This window comes from Nothoprocta perdicaria, unplaced genomic scaffold, assembly GCF_003342845.1.
Source record: "Nothoprocta perdicaria isolate Ctin4 unplaced genomic scaffold, notPer1 scaffold_75, whole genome shotgun sequence".
Taxonomy (NCBI): Eukaryota; Metazoa; Chordata; class Aves; order Tinamiformes; family Tinamidae; genus Nothoprocta; species Nothoprocta perdicaria.
In genome coordinates, this window is record NW_020456032.1 from 3,053,465 (window position 1) to 3,074,068 (window position 20,604).

At 43.9% G+C, this 20,604-nt stretch overlaps 1 protein-coding gene across 1 annotated transcript in view; it reads right to left on the minus strand.

The window, feature by feature from the left end:
- Positions 1-20,604, minus strand: part of DNAH9 (dynein axonemal heavy chain 9) — a 155,076-nt gene that overhangs the window by 118,611 nt on the left and 15,861 nt on the right. The window contains exons 14-29 of the mRNA XM_026051405.1: positions 20,006-20,261; positions 18,591-18,832; positions 17,100-17,235; positions 15,710-15,906; positions 15,193-15,617; positions 13,667-13,889; positions 11,977-12,143; positions 10,810-11,680; positions 8,742-8,872; positions 7,654-7,780; positions 6,349-6,501; positions 5,190-5,315; positions 4,254-4,493; positions 3,676-3,836; positions 3,278-3,434; positions 2,531-2,635 (exon numbers count right to left, since the gene is read on the minus strand). Coding sequence (XP_025907190.1) covers positions 2,531-2,635; positions 3,278-3,434; positions 3,676-3,836; positions 4,254-4,493; positions 5,190-5,315; positions 6,349-6,501; positions 7,654-7,780; positions 8,742-8,872; positions 10,810-11,680; positions 11,977-12,143; positions 13,667-13,889; positions 15,193-15,617; positions 15,710-15,906; positions 17,100-17,235; positions 18,591-18,832; positions 20,006-20,261 — 3,717 coding nt within the window. The remainder of the gene's footprint in view (positions 1-2,530; positions 2,636-3,277; positions 3,435-3,675; positions 3,837-4,253; positions 4,494-5,189; positions 5,316-6,348; positions 6,502-7,653; positions 7,781-8,741; positions 8,873-10,809; positions 11,681-11,976; positions 12,144-13,666; positions 13,890-15,192; positions 15,618-15,709; positions 15,907-17,099; positions 17,236-18,590; positions 18,833-20,005; positions 20,262-20,604) is intronic.

The window sequence follows — 20,604 nt, forward strand, 5'->3', positions numbered from 1 at the left end:
CTTATATTTAGTCCCATGATGAACATGGCTTATCACAGTTTTRGTGACTTTGTAAAGCTTTATACACTGTTTGGAATTGGTGCAGCAGCATCCACCTTTCATTACCAAACTCTGACAAAGCAGGGAGAAGAGCTTAAGGACAAAGTACAAAGTGTATCACCTCTGCCAGCTTCCCCACCTAGCACCAGGTCAGACACACAGACAAGCTGCAGGACTGTCCATGCATCTAGAACAGAATCAGCAGCCAAATGCAGTCCTGAGAGTCCAACACAATGTGGCTTCTTATTTTCTTCACACTTCCCTACACACAGATTCTCTATTGCTCTTCATGATATCCCAAAACCCTTGTGTGCCTGTTCTGTTCCTTAAATAAAAAACAAGATCTTGTAAAGAAACAGTGTTTCCCAGTAAACTTACTCCCAACTCAATTGCAAACTGATCATTTAATACCTTTTCTTAAGATTTTGGATATTAGATGTTTTGTTTAAAGCTGAAAGATAAGGCAGAAGCTGTGAGATGCTCCCCTGCCATGTTTACTCGCTAATATTGTATTGTCTTTTACATTTTTGTGATTGCAGCTTTGTTCTCATTTCTCACCTTCTGAAGAGAGCAAGTTTATTAGAGCTAAATCATCCTTTCACAGATAGCACTTTAGTGAGAACTGTCTCTCTTTCCACCACTCTAGCCTTACCACTGTTTGTTATCTCAAAGGTAAGCAATTAATCAAATTCCTTCTGTAAGAAAGCATATCGACATTAGGTGCATGACTAAGACGGCCAATTAAACATTGCCATGGTTACATTCCTAATAGCAGCCAGGAGACACGATGAAGGAATGACAGCCGTGCTGCTTTATTCAGATGCAGCACTCTAGCCAGGAGCAAGAGAATCATTAACAGTTGAGTCATATCTGGGCTTCTTTTGTTCAGCTTCCCCTTTTATTTTAAGATCCTCAAAGACTTTTTTTCAATGACAATTTTAAACTGGAATCTGACAGAACAGAAATTGAGAGAGAACGATGTATAAACTCATGTACCAGCCTGGGGCTTCTTTGGGATGTCACATAAGGTACCAATTATGAGTGAAAGGAGTATGAGAGGAGTACAGAGTCCATGGAGAGGTTTAGAATAACAACTTTTATTGCGAGATCTACAAGAACATAGTAACTTCCTGGGTTCAGATCTTACTTTCTAGATTCCTGATCCCAAAAGGGGTACCTAAAATCAGATTTTGGGATCCTGAAACCCTGCACTCAGCTGAGGCTTGAGTCCAGAATTTCAGTCCCTCAGGCATCTCAGTTTCCCACACTAAAGATCCCCAAGGCTCAAAATTCAGCAGATTCACTCTGGACAATGCAGTTGAGCATCCATCCTATGCCCAAACTCTGGAAGTAGCTAGAATCCATGGGACTCCATCTATACCTTGCATGAGGACACGCCTGGAGTTCTCAGAGAAGGCCAATGTGGTTTAGAAACTGGGGGACATCCAGCCAAAGCTCTCTAAACAGGCAGTAGGACTGCTTGCATCCTGCTGCCAAGAAATTATAACACTTTCCCATATCTCAGACCCTGCCAGAGGGGATTCATATCTCCAGCAGTTTGAGTATTCCTTGACTGCACACTAGGCATTCATGAGAAGACTGCCAAGAGCCTCTCTCCTAGCGAAATACTTCCTCTTCAGTAAAATAATTCCAGATTTACTCATGTCCACAGGAAAATGGAAAGGAGGAGGCCAAGTGACAGAATGCACACAAGTATAAGCAAATAGGACTCTCTGGCATGACAAGAACTCCTTTCGAGGCCCTCTCCCAGGATTACTGGGAGTACTGGGATGTGCTGTACAYAAAACTCATCTGTAAAATGCACTGAGCAGTTAAATTAAGGAGACTAGAAATCATCTTATAGGGAAATTCCTACGCATTGGAAGGATACAGCTCAAATAGCTCTTTGCTATGTTTAATTCCATGCTGTCAGTGTATCCTAGGCAAGCACATAAATAATGGCTGCAGTTCTGCTGGAGGTTCCAGTTATTGAGTGTCACCTGGTGGTTACAGACTTTTCTGAGCATTGTTCTGCAATTGTGGGGTTGAATGCTATCCTTATAGAAAAGATTACACTCACCTAGTAATGTCCCCTCTACAGCATTTCACAAAGCTCTCATTACAAACAGTGAAATTAAATCTACAATCACATGAAAGCAGAAATAAGGAAAAAAGAATAGTCTTGATGACGTGCAAGTATTAAGAAAGTCACGGGCCATGGTGCAGATGGACCTGGGAAAAGGTACTGTAAAGAACTGTCCCAACACAAGCACTCTAACCGATGGGAAAAAGAGAACATTTGCAGCATATGTCTGCCGTGTTGTGTCAATGCTGTGATATTCATGCAATTAATTTGGGAACATAATCCCTCACCTGTGTGCACACTAAGCTGTGAAACCAGCAACATGCACTTACCACAGTCTCCCACACTGCAGTGAGAGGAGCAGGGCTCTGCCTTTCTGTATTTATTTATGAGTGTTTCCTCACTCACCTGTACAGCCACGACAGAAAGCACCTCCACCGAGATTCTGTTAAATTCATCGAAACAGCCCCAGGCTCCCGTCTGGGAAAGGCCTTTGTAAATATTCCCACAAGACTGCAACAAAAAAATTACAAACATGACATTACCAACAAAATCAACTCAGAAGGAAAAAAAAAAGAGGGATTTTATTTCTCAGCCTGTTTATTTATAGAAATTTACCGTCTATTGTGGGCATTTAGAAAAGTGCATGGAAACAGCAGGCACAACTCAATTATAATATTTATAGCTCTGCACAGTTTGCCACTTGATTTGCTAATTGCACTTTCTCAATATATCTGTGCATAAGTTTCATTTAAAGGTCACCTGTGTTGAATTACTGACAGACCTGCTTCCTGGGGGAGAGCCTACAAGATGAATAAAATACAGTGTGAAGCTACCAGAACCACTATACCATGCCAGGCATGCAGGAAGCAAGCCACAATCTGATGATCTAGTGTAATACAGTGACCAGGGGTTCAGCAGGTTGTGACCTCCACTAAAAAAGGGATGGTGGGAAGGAAACACAGTGCCAAGAGTACCAGTGCAGCCCCATTCTTGAATGAACAGACCAAATTTTTTGAAGCATTTCACTGGAAAATTAGCTCCAAAAACCAGGGGAAGGGTGTAATAAGGTACTTGGCTCCTGAGAGAGCACAATTTGGGTCTCTGCCTCCCAAAGAGGCCTCTACAGTTCTGGAAGAGGAAAGGAAACCCTACCTTGTAGTCCATCTGCTCGGAGCAATTAAACACATACACCATAATGCCCAGGGCTCGCCCCAAATCCTTAGTAGTTTCTGTCTTGCCAGTGCCTGCAGGACCTGCAGGAGCTCCGCTCATGGTTAGGTGCAGTGACTGGGTCAGGGTGATGTAACACCTTCCACAGCAAAAGGTAAAGAAAAACAGGAAAGAGACTGAGATTTTTGCAATATGTGAGCAAAGGGCATGCACATGCTGAAAGACTGACACTGGATGATACTAACCATGTCCAGGATCCCAGATAGCCTCAAAAGCGGTTGACTTTTCTGAGGAAAAAGGACCTTACCTTTGCTGCCCAAAGATCTCAATAGAAAAYGTCATGCTTTCCATCACCTTGCAGAAATATCCTGATTTCCTACCTGTCAGTCAATGGAGTGATCACAAGCCGGGGGGTGTTGCCAAGATATTCATAGGAGTAGAGGAACTGGGCATCACAGATATTGGCAAAACAGTGCCTCTCTTCATCTGCCCATCTGTGCCGGAGTTGGGATAGCCAAATGAACGCCTGAGCATTGTCCACCTGAAATGGGTCCATGGAGCACTGTCAGAGACCTCATAGTGGGCCAAGGAGGCTCCAAAATGGAAATGATAAATGCTTTTTCATATTTTTTAGATACTAGAAACATCTGGGGAAGCTGTTGGATACATGACCCACCAACAGATGCTTTGGTAATACGGAACAAGGCCATACTTTCATTCCCAGTGTGAACCTATGACAAATACCCCAGGTCCTTCAGTGTTGCAGGGCCATGATGCACAGCAGTACTGAAAGCTTAGGGAGCACTTCTTGTCTGCTTAACTTTGAGTTAAATCATCCATTTTCCACTGAAGTAGGTAGCAATCTGAATGCATCTAGCAGTTGAAAAGTCTTGGCTGCCCTACCACCCTGTTAACCCTGCTGTCCAATACAAGGTAGTGCTGAGCTACAAACACAAACCTTCTGAGCTATCATCTTCGCCACCACATCCCGAGCGTGCACGTCTATGGTGCAAATGGTCATGATTTTCTGTCTGTCGCCCTTGGASAGTTGCCCAATCAGCATGGTAACAAGGGTATTCAGCTGGGCCACTTGCTTCTTGTGATACTCCTTCATCGCGTTCTCATAGCCTTCCTCTACTCTGGCAAAGGCAATCCCAACCTCAGTCGTCCACCAAATTTGGGTGCAGGAAAGAGCCACCTAGGGGAAAAGCTTTGCTCAGGATGAAGAAAAACTCCAGGGCTATCCATGTCTAAGAGTGTCTGATTCACAGAGATATCAAAAACCAAGAATACAGGACMAGAAAATAAATATTTAAGATGCAATAGTGACAACAGGCATAACAGTAGGACTTGCCCCTTGACAGTCATTTCAAACATCATATCAGTGATACAACCATATTTAGCAACTATTTACTAGTAAGTTGGCATCTTTTAATTTTTGAGTTTTTAAAATTTTTAATTAAATTAGTAAATTATTCAGATGAGGCAGAGGAGATAGCAGAGCAAGAATGATCATGAGCTGTCAAAAGTGAATCTGAGGGGCTCTTCCTCTTAATAGCCCTGACCATTTCTTTTTCTCCATCCTTGGATGTGTAAACTTCTTCATGGCTCACCAGGGCACAAAAGGTACTGCCCGGCTCCATGAGGTGTGGCAGCCCACCTGCAGCATACCCTCCCTGGAGCTCCAAGCAGCATGGAAACTCCATTCATGGGATTCCCACCATCAAGGACAATTCACCCCTTCCTCCCTCGTAGACAGCAGAGCAGAAGCCAGAACCAACTCCATCAGCAGTTGGAGGCCATTATTAAAGGATGACAAAGGCAGAAGGAAAAGCCACGAGTGGCCTTTTACAGTATGCCAGTCAAAGAGGAGACAAGCAAGGCAGGCAGATACCTGGGCAGGATAGTCAAAGAGCCACTGCTCCCTGGGCTTCTCCTCATAAGTAGCGACTGCTTCTGTCATCTCATCTCTCACAGTAGCCCTCATGCTATCCAGTACATGATTCAACCAGGTTTCAACCTGAAGAAAATATTAAATACAAGATGGTAAATGCAACAAAATACTTGCTTTTCTTAAACATCTTCAGTAATAAGTAAGATATAGAATRGGATAAGCATCTTAGCACTCATGTTAAACATGACTCAGAGACTTCAGACTCAGCAGATTCAGCTGATTCTAGTATTTCAGGTTTAGCATGATTCTAGCTGATTCTGGTATTTCAGGATTAGCATGATTCTCAGGCTCTTACAGACACCAGCAGTGCAAGGTAGGCTTGCKTGAACTCCGGCTATACCGGAAACTAAAATGAATTCCACTGATGAGTAATTTGCTTCAATGTATTCCACCTCCAGGCCCTAAGAAGAACCACACATGGGAGTCAAGCATAATCTGCAACAGCAGGCAAAAGCTGATGCCAAATTTGGGAACAAGAGATTCCTGCTGAAACTAATATTTCACAGGCAAAATCCTGACTGAGGAGATAGTTTAAAAGCAGCAAGCTCCATCACTACACGGCTGATACTCTGTATTTTAGCTTCCTATATATTCCACAGAGAATGGTGTGACTACAGGGACACACAAGTGGAGTAGTAGTTTAATTTTTGCCTTTCACAGATTGACTCGTCCTAAGAAAGAAGGAGGATTTGAAAACAAGAATAAAATGTTCTTTTGCAAAGGAAGCCTACACAGAGGAACTACAGAATAATTCAGCCTATTTTCCATCTGTATCCCTCCCCTCCAATTCAGGWTATCTGTACAAGCAGCAAGAGCAACTTTAGAACCCATGAGAAAACATAATTAAATGGTTTCAAATTAAAGGGAAAAAGGACACAGTCCTTGCTCCCACTATCGATTGGGAGACCTAAGCCTCAGTTCAGTGAGGAGCAAGTTATAGTGGGAGCAAAAGCTACTGTGCAAGGATGGGTTAAGTTACACACTACCTGTTCTGTCCTTTYTCACACATTGAAGAGTCACAGACAGGCCCAGGCAAAGGACAGAAGAGCAAATCCCACTAGATAATACTGATGGACAAGGTCATGGTCTTCCAGCTCACCTGCCCGTTACAGTTACAAGGCTCACTAAAGTTGACATATTCTTCCTCTTTGCTGTACATTCCCAAGCCAGTCTTGGTTGGCTTTTGCTCAGAGTCCATCTGGAATTTTATCTTGGCCAAGTTGTCAAAGAGTTTGGAAAGATGACGCTGCACCTGAAAAGGGAATTGTATCAAAAAGTGATCACGACAGGACAAGCAGCATGGACATCACCATAGGTATATGACACTTGCTGCTGTCCTAGGAGCCTTGAATACGCCTCAGTCGGCATAAGTTCAACACCAAGTTCAAGAGGATAGTATTGTTGTGTATTTAATCCTCCTTTAGGACTGACSAGCCAGACTTGGAGACTACAATGGAAAGGTTAAGAGTGTATCCATGAAAGATCCCACTTGACATTTACTTTGATTTTACTGTAAATAGTTTCAAATAATAGAGGAAAACTCTAGGAATTTCTTCTTATACAGTGGAGTATTTTGACACAGCATCTTTTCTATCTGCTCCCTGCATTCTTTTTCCTCTCTATTTTAAGCATCAGACAACTATGGACTTGTGATGTTGTGAGGGCTGAAATCACCCAGCAGCAGAGACACTTGTAAGTAGCATTATAGGTTAGAGGCAACAACAGCATTGCCAAAATGCACACGAGCACKTCCACAGCACAACAAGGTCTTCTTGCTCTGGAGGACTGAAATCCCGTCCAGTCCCTGAAGGTCACAGGGAAGGCAACACAAGAGATCTATTGGCTTGCTTTGGTTGTGGTCACTGTCAGTGCAGTTCAGTCCACTGCATGCTCTTCTCTAGCTAGGGGATCTCAAAGGTCTTTCTRCTGGACAAAGGATGCAATGCCTGAATGGTAAACATCTCTTCTGCATCAAAAAGGGACCTCTTTAAATTGTTAGCAGTGGTCAAGTTCTCCACACATGAGTGCCCAAACTCTGTCTCTTGAGTCAASTCAATCTCTCAGATGCCACTCAGTAGCATCACAGGTTGGGGATCCAAAGAGAGCAAAACTTTTGGCTGAGATCTTTTAGAAGGATTGTTTCCTCTAACTTCACTATATTCCATCTGAAAAGCTCTTTTTTTCTTTTTTAAACACTTAAAACAATGACGAGCTCTGTTCTATGAAGTTCTTTCAGAACCACAAAAACACAGAGTGCACATATTGAACGAAAAAGTACTCAAAAAAGAAAGGAGAAACTGCAGGAGAGTCCCAACACAGAGTCCTTCACCATGCCATCCCTTGAACCTGTGAACCAAACCATTCATGGTTTGAAAATGCAAAGGCGACCCAGTGAAAGGCTTACCAGCTGGGGGTTGGTGCCATTGGAAAGGATATCCAGTAGATCTGCAGAAGAAACGAAATAAAACCTGGGAAAGGCCAACCTCTTCATATCCAAATATTCAGCTAAAGCTTTCTCACAGAGTGACAATCTGGGGAAACACAAAAGATAAACAGTCCAGGACAGGCAGATAAATATTTCTTCACATTTTACTCTTCTTTCTGGGTTATCAAGCAAATTCTTCCTGATCAAGGGGGAATACCAAAGTATGAGTTTAGCCTGAGGACTGGTCCTCTGGAGCATTTTCTGAACAGGGCATCAGAGAACATAGTAACTTTGCCTACTTTGCCTGCTCATTCTGGATTTCTTTACTAGCAAGACAGAGAAGTGTTTCAGAAGCCTGAATGAAAGAAAACTTGGTTACTGCACTAGAAAATAAATCTTTCAGTGTTTGCAGGCTAAACTATTGCTCAGCTTACAAAGTTCATAAATAACATGCMACTAGTCTTCTGTGAGGAATACTGGCCTTATCTGATTAAAAAGAGGYTTTAATTTGAATAGATAGTTATTACTGACAGGGGGGCTTGCATATTAAGTTCATGTGTTCCAAGCAGACAAGCTCCTATGTTCAACATGCAGCATATCCACCTCAGGACACCAAGGCCTTTAACGGAGTCTAGTTACACCGTGTACCAGAGGCATACACGAAGGGATAACTTTGTTAAATTAAAAGAACATGGGCACAGCTCTGCTGCAGATATCCCTGCTTGGACTGCTAAACAGTGATTTAAGACATTGCATTTGGGGTTGCAGTGAGGCCATGTGTTATTCAAACCTTGTGAATGCCTAGCTTTGCATGTGCGCAAATCCTCATCTTGAATCGATATTCATCAATATTCAGGATGAGAATTAGTGCATACATAAAGCCAGACTGCACTTTGGGGGCTTTACGGTGATAGATCACAAATAAAAAGACTCAGGAAAGATCAGAAGTGGTGTGACTTGTGAATACAAACACCACAGCAGAGTCTAAGAAAAAAGGATGAAGGCCAGGGTAAATAAACTTAACAGCCTTGATCACAGTGTCTACCAAAGACTGAAGTTTTACCTACCTACTCTGAATGTCCTCCAGCTGTTCAGACAGACCTAGCTTATTGGTGGCTTCAATTACATTTGGCGTTTTCTGCACTTCATAGGCAAGTTCTTTAAAGTGGACATCAATCCCTTCAAAGCATTTGGAGTCCTACAAACACCAGCACAGAGAATAAACTCACAGTAAAACACCCAATTTCCTGCTAAACAATCCCATTGTCTGGCTTTGGAGTGAAGATGGAGATTCTCTGCAGTGACCTCCTGCCTTGGGTCTCTCCAGCGTTTCAGAAGGCTCTTCCACCATGMGGCTGAAACAAGTACCAGGTTGGCACTTGCCTCCTAGTCACTGTATCCCAAAGGGATCATGGATAAAACATGAAGTCAAACCCTAGAACCAACCTATTTTGTGGGACCTGATACCCCTTTGAATGCTTCTTTGTAATTCTTCTCCTGTATCTAGAGGAAAGTTTCCTAGCCCACAGCAACAGCAGATGTTCCTTTGTAAAGGAACATCTTTACAAGATGTTTACAAGKGGCAAGATGACTGACTTCAAGCAAATTTGCTTTTCCACTCCCACTACGGCATAGGAGTCCCCAGTTTCCATCTTTGAAAAGAGTATGACCACTCTAGGAGAGCAAAGTCCTTCCTTGCTTTGGAGTAAGACCTGGGAAACCACTCATCATCATTAGAATAGCACACTGACAAGAATGTTAGCATGTTAACCAGCTAACAGGGCCCCAGAATTTCCAGAGCAAAACACTGGAAAATAAAGCCACGTTCAAAATGCTGCTGGTATTCCCTTCTTCCAAGATTAGGCCTCCAGAGCCAGGATGCTGAATAAAAGTGCTTCAAGACTTCTTAAATAACTATTCCACTTTCCCTTGAGTTCAGCTCTGGCAGCAAGGCTTTGGCTAGAGACTGGAGTCCCCCTGCATACAGGGAATGYAGTGGCCACCAGACATCTATCCCATGCTTTGCTGGCACATCTCCCCCAGCCCCAGGGGCATCCCAAAAGGGTTCGGTCTCCAGAGGCTTTGAGCTTSATCCTGAAGAGAAGCTGCTGCTGATTCATGCCACTTGCTGGGCTGGTATTGAGATGGAGACAGCTGCCTGGTAGGATGCAGATTTAAATCATGAAGTGATTTCACACATGCCATCAGAGAGCTGTTGGATATTAACAGCTTGCTGGCACAGGGCACAGTCTTCAGGGCACTGGCGATCTGGGCTGGTTATTAGGACCTATTTATATTGCCCAGTAATTGAGGCATGCTGAGCATTTTCCAGAGCAGCAGAAAGAACAGTCCTAGCCCCAAAGCAGGACCAAGGGATGGAGACGGCATCCTCTGCCCTCAGGATGTCACTGTGCCATGCACACCAGTGTCCTTGATCCCCCGGGGCTAACGGCAGTGTTGTCGTGGAGGCCAGTCCCCGCTCAACCTACAGTGCARTACCTGCCACTGCATGCGAGCAGGGAACACAGCGGCACAGTCACACATGGCTTGTTTGAGAGGCAGATCCTTTAGCACGGGTGGTGGGTGGCCAAGGAATCAGTCTGGAGGATTTTCTTRGTAATTAAGGGAATCTGGAGTTGGAAGACGGGCTCCTGAAAGAGGTCCCCAATAACAGTGTTATGCTGGACTCCAAAGCACGAGCAGAACAGCTGCTCTCCTGCTGCACCAGAGCTTAAGGCAGGGAAAAGCCTCACTCGGCTTTGTTCTGATGACTTGCAATGTTTGCACAATTATCCCTGTTCCTCGGTCCCTGAGGAAATCGGGAATCTGCCTCCAGCACTGAACGAAGCTAACAGCCTTGCACTCTTGTGCAGCTGCCAGTAACCCTGCGTTTGCCAGGCAGAAGTGAAGGGGAGAAAAATCAGCTTCTCAGTGTGGCTCAAGCACAGCCTACAGGACAAAATCATCCTGGGACGGTGCTGGGGAAACTGCTGTAGCACTAAGGGAGCCTCCAGAGAAAGGGAGACAGCTGGGGAAAAAATGGCATTTTGGGGAGCAGGGCATTACAGATAATCCCATTTCACATAACGGAGGCCCCCTTGCAAGCAGGAAAAACAGGACTTCAGGTTTTCCTACCTCAGGAAGCTGCATCCGTATATCTTCCGAACCTATGAATATGCTTTCCAAGTGAGACCACGCACGTTGCACATCAAACCAGAGAGAAATGACAGAGTCTGCAGTGGAGAGCTTCTTTTGCCATGCAGACACTTCCTCTAAGAAGAAGGCAATATACTTGGATGTCATTAAGTTCTGCAGCTGCACCTGGTTGTCTTCTAAAGTCTCAATGAGTTCCTCATCTGATTTCAGCAATGGGATGTTTGTGCGAGGATGAGGCTCATACTGAAAGTCCATGCTGGTCCAGGTTGCTTTTAGCTCTTTCAGGACTTTCTCCATGCTCATTTCTTTCACTGCTTTGTCCACAATCCCATGAACCTCATCCTCAAAGTTATGCAGGCTGAGCTTCAGAAGGTCAGCCAGTGTGGTATTTGAGTCCATCACAAACYTTACACCCGTTGTCTGCATCAGTTGATTCCAGTGTCTGTCTCTAATGGCAGGATTTTGGAGTTCTGCCACTGCTCTCAGAGCTGTCAGCATGTTCTTTACCTTGCTGTCCAGCCCAGTAAAAGCATCCCATGCCCTCATTTCTTTATCTAAATTTCGAATCTCTCTTGCAAACTTTTTACACTCAAGATCCATGTTTTCTACATTAATATCCACCCACTTAGTTTTCTGCCAGTCACCAAGGCTAGCGGTCACAATGGAAATCATATCCCAGAGCTCCTTCAGAAGACACATTTCCTTTCTGCACTGCTTCAGTTGCTTATAATCTGGAACCATGACTTCAAACAGACCAGCTGATTCATAAATCGAGGTCATGGCTGACTCCATTTGTTTAATCTCAATGTGTTTTGCATCCAGCAGTTGATAAGGCTTTTCAGYGTCAAACCTAGAAAGAAATGTTTATTCTTTGTAAGCAATACTGTAACAGTATCTAAAGAAAACATAAAAAATAGAGATGAAACCAATAGTAGACATTGATGGTACTTTCATAGGGCACTCCTGTCATCACCTTAAAGTGAGATTACACACTCAGCATCCAAATTCAATCCCTTGGACAGTATCGCTATGAAACGCTGGCAGAAGGTAGGAAATATATAGAAGCACTAGAGCATGTGTGCTTAGAACACCTAAAGCTGACCCTTTTTTTCCTCCAGGCTACTGTGATTTTTAATTTGCCCGTACCTGAATGGTGCTTCTTTCCGAAATTGCTCTCTGAATTTATGCTGTTGAACATCAAACGCTGCACAGCTCTTGCGAAGTACTGACATTTCATTTGCCTGCAAAGGAGCCACATGCTGTTTCACAGCTATTGCCAGCTTCTTTATGTTGTTCCATTTTTCTGGCAGCTCCTGCAAGAAAAACGTAAATGCTGGTAGATAGCATTTTCTACTTGATATAATACACATCTGATCTGTTTATGGATATTTAAAACAAAGAAAAAGCAACAAATTCTACATATAAATTTGCATGGAGGTTTTGTCATGACATGAAGGCCAAACACAAAATTTGGGATAAGACAATTCACAGTTTTGAAGATGAAGACACTGATGCTTTATAAGTATGTGCTCTTATTCTAAAAGTGTGTTCTGATCCACTGGACTTATTTCTGTTGGTACCACAGTATGCAGGAAGGAATCAACCATTCAACTACTGATACAGCTGATGCTTTCCAGAAACAGCAAAACTTCTTGTTATTTACTGYATCTGAAAGGCTCACCTGCATCTCCCATCCCTTTTATCAGAAAATAAATCAGTAGTTTGAATGCAGTGGCACAAACAGACATCAGATAAGTAGCTCTCAGGCAGACAAATTAGCAAAATTGGGTTCCCTACAGCACTCTCTTTATGGCTGGACTGTTCCAGCAGTYAGGATATCTATACGCTCTTCTTCCCTCATGGATTGCCTTTCTCCCCAGCACAAGCCATATAATGAGGCTGTTTTGGTTTTCAGGGAGTCTGTAGGCGCTTAAGTATCTTTAGGACACTTCTTCAGATTTGGTGATCCAACAACACACAGACCATGAGTGCCTAAGCAGGAGGCAGGAGAYGGTTAACCCCACAAAGGTCTCAATCAACCATGCAGCTGAAGTCTTTGCTACACACATGAAATAGGCAGAAACATCTCCCATGAAACTAAATTTAAACCACCTTGTGTCCTGCCCAGATCCCTTTGCCTACAGCACCTASTAACTATAGGGTATTCACCAGCACTTCTGCACCGTAACATCACCTTGGTGGTATCACTTGGGTAGRTGTCTGTTCCCCATGCTTCTCACTCACGCAGGCTGAGCCCCTCACAGTCTTTTCTAATTTTCATCTCATAGAGCTTCTCCCAGAAGGGAAAGGATTTCCATAATGAAAACTGATTCATCAGAGCCAGACATGGAAAGATGCCAAAATACTTTTATAACCTGCTCCCCATGATGTCCTCTGGATCAAGCAGGTTTGATGTCACAAGATCACAGGGAGGACTGAACTTCTATAATGTTGGCAATGGAGGAGCTTCCTAATCTTCCCCATCTCCACAGTTGCCAAGAACTGGCTTATTTAAAAATAATTATAATTCAAGCTAATTAACAGATGCATTTGAAAATGCATTAATTTTTTTCAAGAATAACCGCTGGGAGTTGGAGCAGGCAAATCTATGTTTTTCATACATAACAAAAGGCTTAATCTCTGCTTTAAAAGAAAATCCCAGTATAACTCCAAAATTCATAACTATTAAGACACATCCCACAATACCAAAATACTATTTACTGAGGCCCTCTAAYGACTGGGAAAGAAGTCCTAAAAATCCTTGCTGTTTGTTAAGATGTCGTTCTCTTTGACAGCTACTACTTGGAGAGCAGTAACATTACAGATTTCCACCCACCTCTAGTTGCTTATGGACTTCCTCTGGCAGCTGTTGCTCATAAATCTTCAATAGTTCRATGGTTTGCTTTAGGGGCTCAAACATCTCATCAGTGGCACTGTGCCTTTCTTTAACAGCCATCAGGTGACCCATAATCTCCACCAAACCATCATAATCTCCTTTTTCAACCTTTTTGCTCAAACCTTTATCAGCAATTTTTACGAACTCTTCAAGGTCAGYCAAGCTACACAATACAAAGCAGGAAAATTCACAGTGAGAGTCGTTCATATTTAAACACGTTATCAGTCTTTCTCCAGGCAGCTGGACTSACATGGACAAGAAGCAAGAAAAAGGTCCAGCTAACCCTGACCAYTGCATAGTAGGAGGTTGCAGATGATAAAATCTTCCGGAGGTTCTCAAGGTTCTCCAAAGCAATTGGATATTCATGAGAGGAAAAATAAAAGAGGGAGGGAAGAATGTTAAATAAGAAGGTATGAACCCTGGCTCTCAAAGTTTTTGAGCTGCATGYATCTCAGAAAAGGCTTCCTCACCTGTTTGCCCTATGCTTAAAATCACCTGCTATTGGGCAGTGTCCAAAACAGAGGTGCTGGGCTAGTGGGTCTTTAATCGTTTCCAGCACAGCCACAACCATTATTCCATTATTCTGTTATTAAAAAAGTTTTTTTTTTTTTTTTTTTTTTTTAGCACCTGCTTGAATTTTGTGAATGCTGCTGGGTCAAAATACCTATTTAAATTTTTTACCTAATACAGGCTAGACTGTTGAGTCAGGGACTCTTAATTTGGAATTTTAAGTGCCTATTTTTACAGCTATACAAAAAACTCTCTTCACACAGAAATTATCTATCAGAATTATAGCCTTGAAAAACACACACAACAGTCTTTGCCACCACAACTGCCTGCAATTATATCTTTGCAAGTATCCAAAACCTGCAATAKCTTTCAGTAGCAACTGCTCAAATAAATCACCTGATGCATAATCCCACACCAAGCAAGCAACTGAGCAGCTAATCAGATCATGGAGCAAATGTTAATTCAAAACTTTTTTTTCCTAAATCCCTCCTTTCTGTAACCTTGAAACTACCTTCCCGTGATTGCTGAACTAACCATGCCAAATCACATTTTTACAGAGTGCACTCAAAAAGCMACACATTTAGAAATACAGCAAGTATCTCATAGTATTAATGAAGCTTTACTGATGGTCATATCAAGTTCAACAAAGAAAGCATAAAACCCTAGGATAGATTAGTTAAATCAGGATGAACAGACCATCCAATGTCTCATCTAAAACCAGGTCTCAAGACCTGTTTTTTGTGGGATGTTAAAGGTACGAATGCCACAAAATTCAGTTTTGCCCACTCCCATTTCCCAGTAGAAAGCAGGATGAGATGGAGTTGGCATGGAATATGAATGCCCATCCCTTGCTCCTATTTTGCTATATTGGCTGATCAGTTTTCCAATAAGGCCCAGCCAATAAAAGAAACACCCCTTTGCTCAGTGCAGGGGGATGAGGCAAGAACAGCTCTTACCTGTGTGTGACATGGTCAATGAGATGCTGTTTAAACATCAGGCTCCACCTTTTAATGACATTCAGCAAAGATGCCTTAAAAGGCCGAGCATCAATTTTCATCCAGCTGTGGAACACGCTGATGGGCTCGATGTGGTTCACCTCCTCATAAATCTTCTCATAGGAGTCAATCTGTTCCCTGAACTGCTGCAGCGTGGGAGGAGTCTCCGGGACTCCATCCTCTGTGTGGGCCTCCATTTCTGCAGCAGTGAGGACATGGCCATAGAGGAGGAACTGGCGAATTAACTCTTTCCTGTCATCCCCATAGAGGTAGGAGTAGTGGTCRAAGGAGTTGCGGTAATCACAACAGGCCACCATCACGTTCTTCACGCGCTCCATCAGGTCGCGACGCATGTCAGCTAGATCAGCCATGTCCTCCATGTCAGCCTAGGAGAGGACAGGAGAGCATCACAAGATGAAAGCCACACAGCTATCTCTCTGCAACTTACTGCACAAGGATGCTCCACAGCAATAGAGACCTGATAGTGAGGGAAACCGCTGTGCTCAGCCAGCCTGGGCACCAGCGATGAGATCCGGTAAATGTCATTGACAAGACTTTCCATCATGTCGTAGAAGCCATCATTTGTGACAGGGTCCAGGGAGGGACGAAATATCAAATCTGGAATCACCAAATCCAGCTGCACTTCAAACAGGGGAGCGAGTCCAGCCTTGGGATCTRGTATGGAAGAATAGAGATGCTGGAACTCTTTCAAAGGAAAGAAAATTATCTTGACCCATAAGCAACAGCCCACCATAAGAGATACATGTTCTACCTCACAAGAACAGTTGACATTGGTGGATACAATAGCAGACATCCACTTACTCATTCTAGTGATATCATGCCTGCACATAATATGGAAGAGATGCTGGCAAGCTAGCTGCTGTTTTGGTACCCACAAGAGATGCTGGAGAACAGATGAGACAAAAATGATTCAAGGATTGAAAAGAAGGTTTTGGAGTGAAGCCTTAAAGACATCAGGCTCTTTAGCTGATCAAAAGGGAGCCTGAGAGCTGAACAATTACACTGTATAAGTACTTGCAAAAAAGAAAAATACCAGGAATCACAACGCTCTTTAGTTTACAGAAGAAAGGCATGAAAAAACACAGCAACTGGAAGCCAAAGCTATATTCAAATGGGAAATTATGTTCCTGTTTTTGACAAGGTGGGGTGAAGTGCTGAACTCTCTAGCAACGTGTGTCTGCACAGCCAAGTGGAATGTATTTCTGGAGATGTGTATTAGCTGAACACCAACYGCTCTTAGCGGAATGAGTGGAACTCCATAGTGGCCTTAGGCAGGAAGTCTGATTGAGTAACTTATGGACYTCTCATCTCATGCTTCATTCCTGGTATAGGTAAAGAGGACTGAGCCTTAGGGATTGATTTTTTCTTTCACGTCTTTAATCACCAGAACTCACACCCTCCACAGAAGGAAAGATGAGGTCAACCTGATGCTTTGTGCATGGGAGGACAGGAGATGGATGATACCCAAGCTGTAGCACAGACCCTCAATTTAGTCTGTTCATCAGTCCCTGCAAATGGTGCATAGCCCTTTTCTCCTGAGCAATGCTTTGCTCCAGTGACCAGGAGTGGGGTCACCCTTTCCCTCTGAAGCCTCCCCCAACGTGTGCTGTAGACTATAAAAAGCACAGCAGGAACAGAGCATCTCCAAGGYATGAGGGCGAGCACAAAACAGAAGTCAGCAATGGCCGATATCAGACAAAGATCATCTCTCACTTTCCCCTCAGGCAGAAACTGTTGACCTAAGCCCCAGACTCCTATTGTTTTGACAGCAAAGAAAAGCATGAAACCTCCCTTAGGTGAGAGCAAGGCAACCACCCTGACCAGCAGAGAGGAAACAGTGCACTCGCCTGTATTTTCCAGGAGATACTTGAGCGAGCTTTCAATAGCAGTAAAGAATCCATCTAGGACCATTTCATCCACATAATCCACATAGGCCTTCCAGATGTCAGATGCAGCATCTGCAGCAAATAGGCTCTGATTTTCCTAGAAAAAAAGAAGACAACCTCAACTACAGCAKAACTGAGTCTGTCTGACAGGACACACAGCTAGGACAGTTCACAGCTAGGGACAGGTATCAGCAAGCACAGGTTCCAGATGGATGCCAGCACTGCCACTACACCAGCGAGGAGGTCAACCTTCCTGGCATGACCACAAGTCCATGTCCTCCTCAGTCAGATTGGAAGATGCCCTAGAGTTCAGGTAGTAACTGGATGCAGCTGAGCCTGTTATTGTTGTGGCAGAAAAGCAAGTTGGTGGTTTGAACAAAGGCAGTGACAAATCACACTGTCGGACTCGGAGCATGGTTACCACAGTCAAAAGCTTCTTGGGAAGCACCACATCCTCCAAGGAAGAGGATTAGCTAGCCATGGTCCTTGGTGACTGTATTACACCTCATACTTCCTCTCTGCTACCTATGCTTGAATGTGATTTTTTTTGTATTTTGAGCAGCCTGGTGAATGGTGTTCAAGTTGCATAAAAAGCCTTAAAATCAGGCTTGGGAGAAAACTAAGGACACAGACCCTGCAAAATCCTTGCCACAACTTTGGTGTGCCAAGAAAGGGGCTTATGAGCTTCAGGCTGATTGCTCAGCTAGCCAAGCCRAGCAGGAAGAGCAGGGGTGTCACAGGAAGGATTGACATCTTAAGAAAAAAGAAGTCCAGGCAGCTATTATCAGGAGAGAACTGGATCTAAAATCCATCTCCCTCCAAATCCATGTGCTTGACCCTGCCATGCAAAGGCACCTTCCTTACGAGAGGTGAAGAGCACAGTTCTGGCATTTTTCCTGGACTGCAAAGACGACTCTCCGTTCTTGTGATGTCATCAAAAAGAACTGAAACTTTGGACAGCAGCTGAAACACCCTTCTCGTATCACTCAGCTCTCCCTACTGAGCATTAGCATCACCTCCTGCTCCCACTGGGGGACAACCAATCTGAAGCAGAAAGGTCAATCCCAGCCAGCTGCCTGTTTATTTTCAATAAATATTTTGAAGGGTGCTTTTCCTCYGACCAGGATACCAGAGGCTGATGTACTACTTCCCTCTAGTGGCTCCACTAAGTCCAGGGCTGCCTCTCTGCTGTGTATGGATCTGAACTTCTCGGTTGGGCTACAGCTGCTTATGTTTCGGTTCTGAAACAGGTCTGCAGAAGTGCTGAGCCAGCAATATCATACCACACAGTCATAGGAGGTCATTTAACAGAGCTATTGTTAATTAACTCTGGCTTTTCAAAGGAGTTCAGTGTTAATTTACAGGTGAAACAGCTCTGGACATTTTCACCATACTGGAAAGAGACACATAGCCTGCAAAGAGKCAGTTTGTCCCTAGGGAACATCCCYTCACCTTGACCAGCGAATGAATCCTCAGCCCTGACTCTCGGATGAGATTGTAACGCTTTTCCAGGCAGTCCTGACAGTCCTCTACACTCAGCAGTGATTCCTTTTTACCATCTTTTCTTTCAAATACAGGTGACACCCATGATCTTATGATGGTCTGAATCTCCTCAACATTGTCTTTGGCTTTCTGCATCTTCTGCTCGAGGCTGTGGACATCATCCATCACCACAGAGATGCGATTCCAGACACCTGTCAACAAACAAGATGATTGACTACATATTTTCAGAGCAGCTGGGCCAGGCTCCCGTGCACCTTGAGGACGAGCCTCTGACTACTACTTTCATCTCATATGTTTCTTGCTCATCACTAACACAAAAGACTTATGCAGTTCCCTGTCCTGAGCCATTTTTGGCTTCTTCCTACCCCTARCAAGCCATAGTACGGAGAGCCACAGTCTCTGCTTTCCCCAACACCAGCACTGGGGACACATAYAGACCAGGCTGATGGCTCCTGCTCCCCTTTACTCAGGCTTCATCTCCCTCTTTCTATTACAGGAGAGGACACGACAGAGAAGATGAATGCAGCAGTCTGGGCATCCCTGCCCCAATCACTAGAACGGGGAGCTGCACATGGAGTCCTAATGCCTGGGCTGCACCTGTCCCAGGCACAAATGAGGACTGCACTTAGATTCAGGGAACCTGGGACTTGTCTGCAAGAAAATCCCTTCATTTCTATTTTGCAATGAAGTCATCTGAAAAGAAAGCTTCTCSGCACCAGGATCTTTTCTTTGCAAATTCCCAAAAGGCAACTTCTGTTCCTGCACTGCTGCAAAACTGACAATAGAAACATATATGTCACTGGTGAGCTGTCTGCTTTAACAAGAGGAAACAAACTGTCTTTGCAGTTGAAACTGATGAAGCAAGAATACTACTCAAAGTCAAGGTGCACAAACCCACTCTCATTGTAGCATTTCATTCTCTGAAAATATCTTGAAGTGGTTGATGAGGCCAGARATTCCCCACTCCCACACAACTAGACAAGCAAGCAATGTCCTTGGGGGACACAGGAAAGTGGTCGCAACACAGACCATGAGCAGACCCAGCCTTGTCGGTTCTTGTAAAACCAACTCTCAACAGCTGCACTGCTTGCAAGGCMAACCTTTCCTCCCCTACAAGCCCAGGCTTAACCTGCAGGGAACAAGACTCCTGTCCACAATTCCAGCAGAGGAAGGGAATAGAAAAGAAGCAGGAAAACTCAAGGTTGCCATTCCCCTTCCTGGCATTGGCTTTACTGGGAAGCCACCTGCACATCTGGGTAGCATCTGTCCACCTGGGAATGAGGCAATGGAAKTTTGGTACCCAGGGCCATTTTTCAATACCTACCTGAACATGTCTGCTCTAACATTACCCTCATGTAACTCACCCTCCATCTGCCAGTTCAGTGTTTCTTCTGCTTCTTTCAGCTTCAAGTCAATATCCTGCAGCTGCCTCTGTATTAGAGGGTATTCGACCTCCAAGACTATCTTCAGAACCTTGTTGTATCTGTTCCCCATCAGCTCCAAGTTTGCTACCATCTGCCGGTACAATTCCTTGGAGGAATAGATTGCTGCTGCTGTTGGTGGGATGCTTCCCATCTGTCTGCTGGACAGGTAACTGACTTCCCTCAGCACTGAAACCAGCTGCAGAAACACAGCAAAGAGCTAAATATAGGACAAATCCTCCCCTTTTATGTGACAGACACTCCAACCAGTTCTGAATGTTTTAGGGTTTTCAAGACCAATAATCTTCTGTTGTTTTATTCAGAGCAATATGCTCTGGAAAAAAAAAACCCCACACCTCAGTCTATAGTGCCTTTTGTTAATCTCTGCCTCTGGTTTTCTTTCTGATTAAAGATGGTTTGCATGTGGACTCTGGCCCTTTCAACTGCCATCTCAAGCAAAAATGAAAGTCTATCTCAGATATTAAGCAATCAAGAAGCCTGCAGAGATGTTGACAAACAGAGTTTTGTGAAGAGTTTTCTAC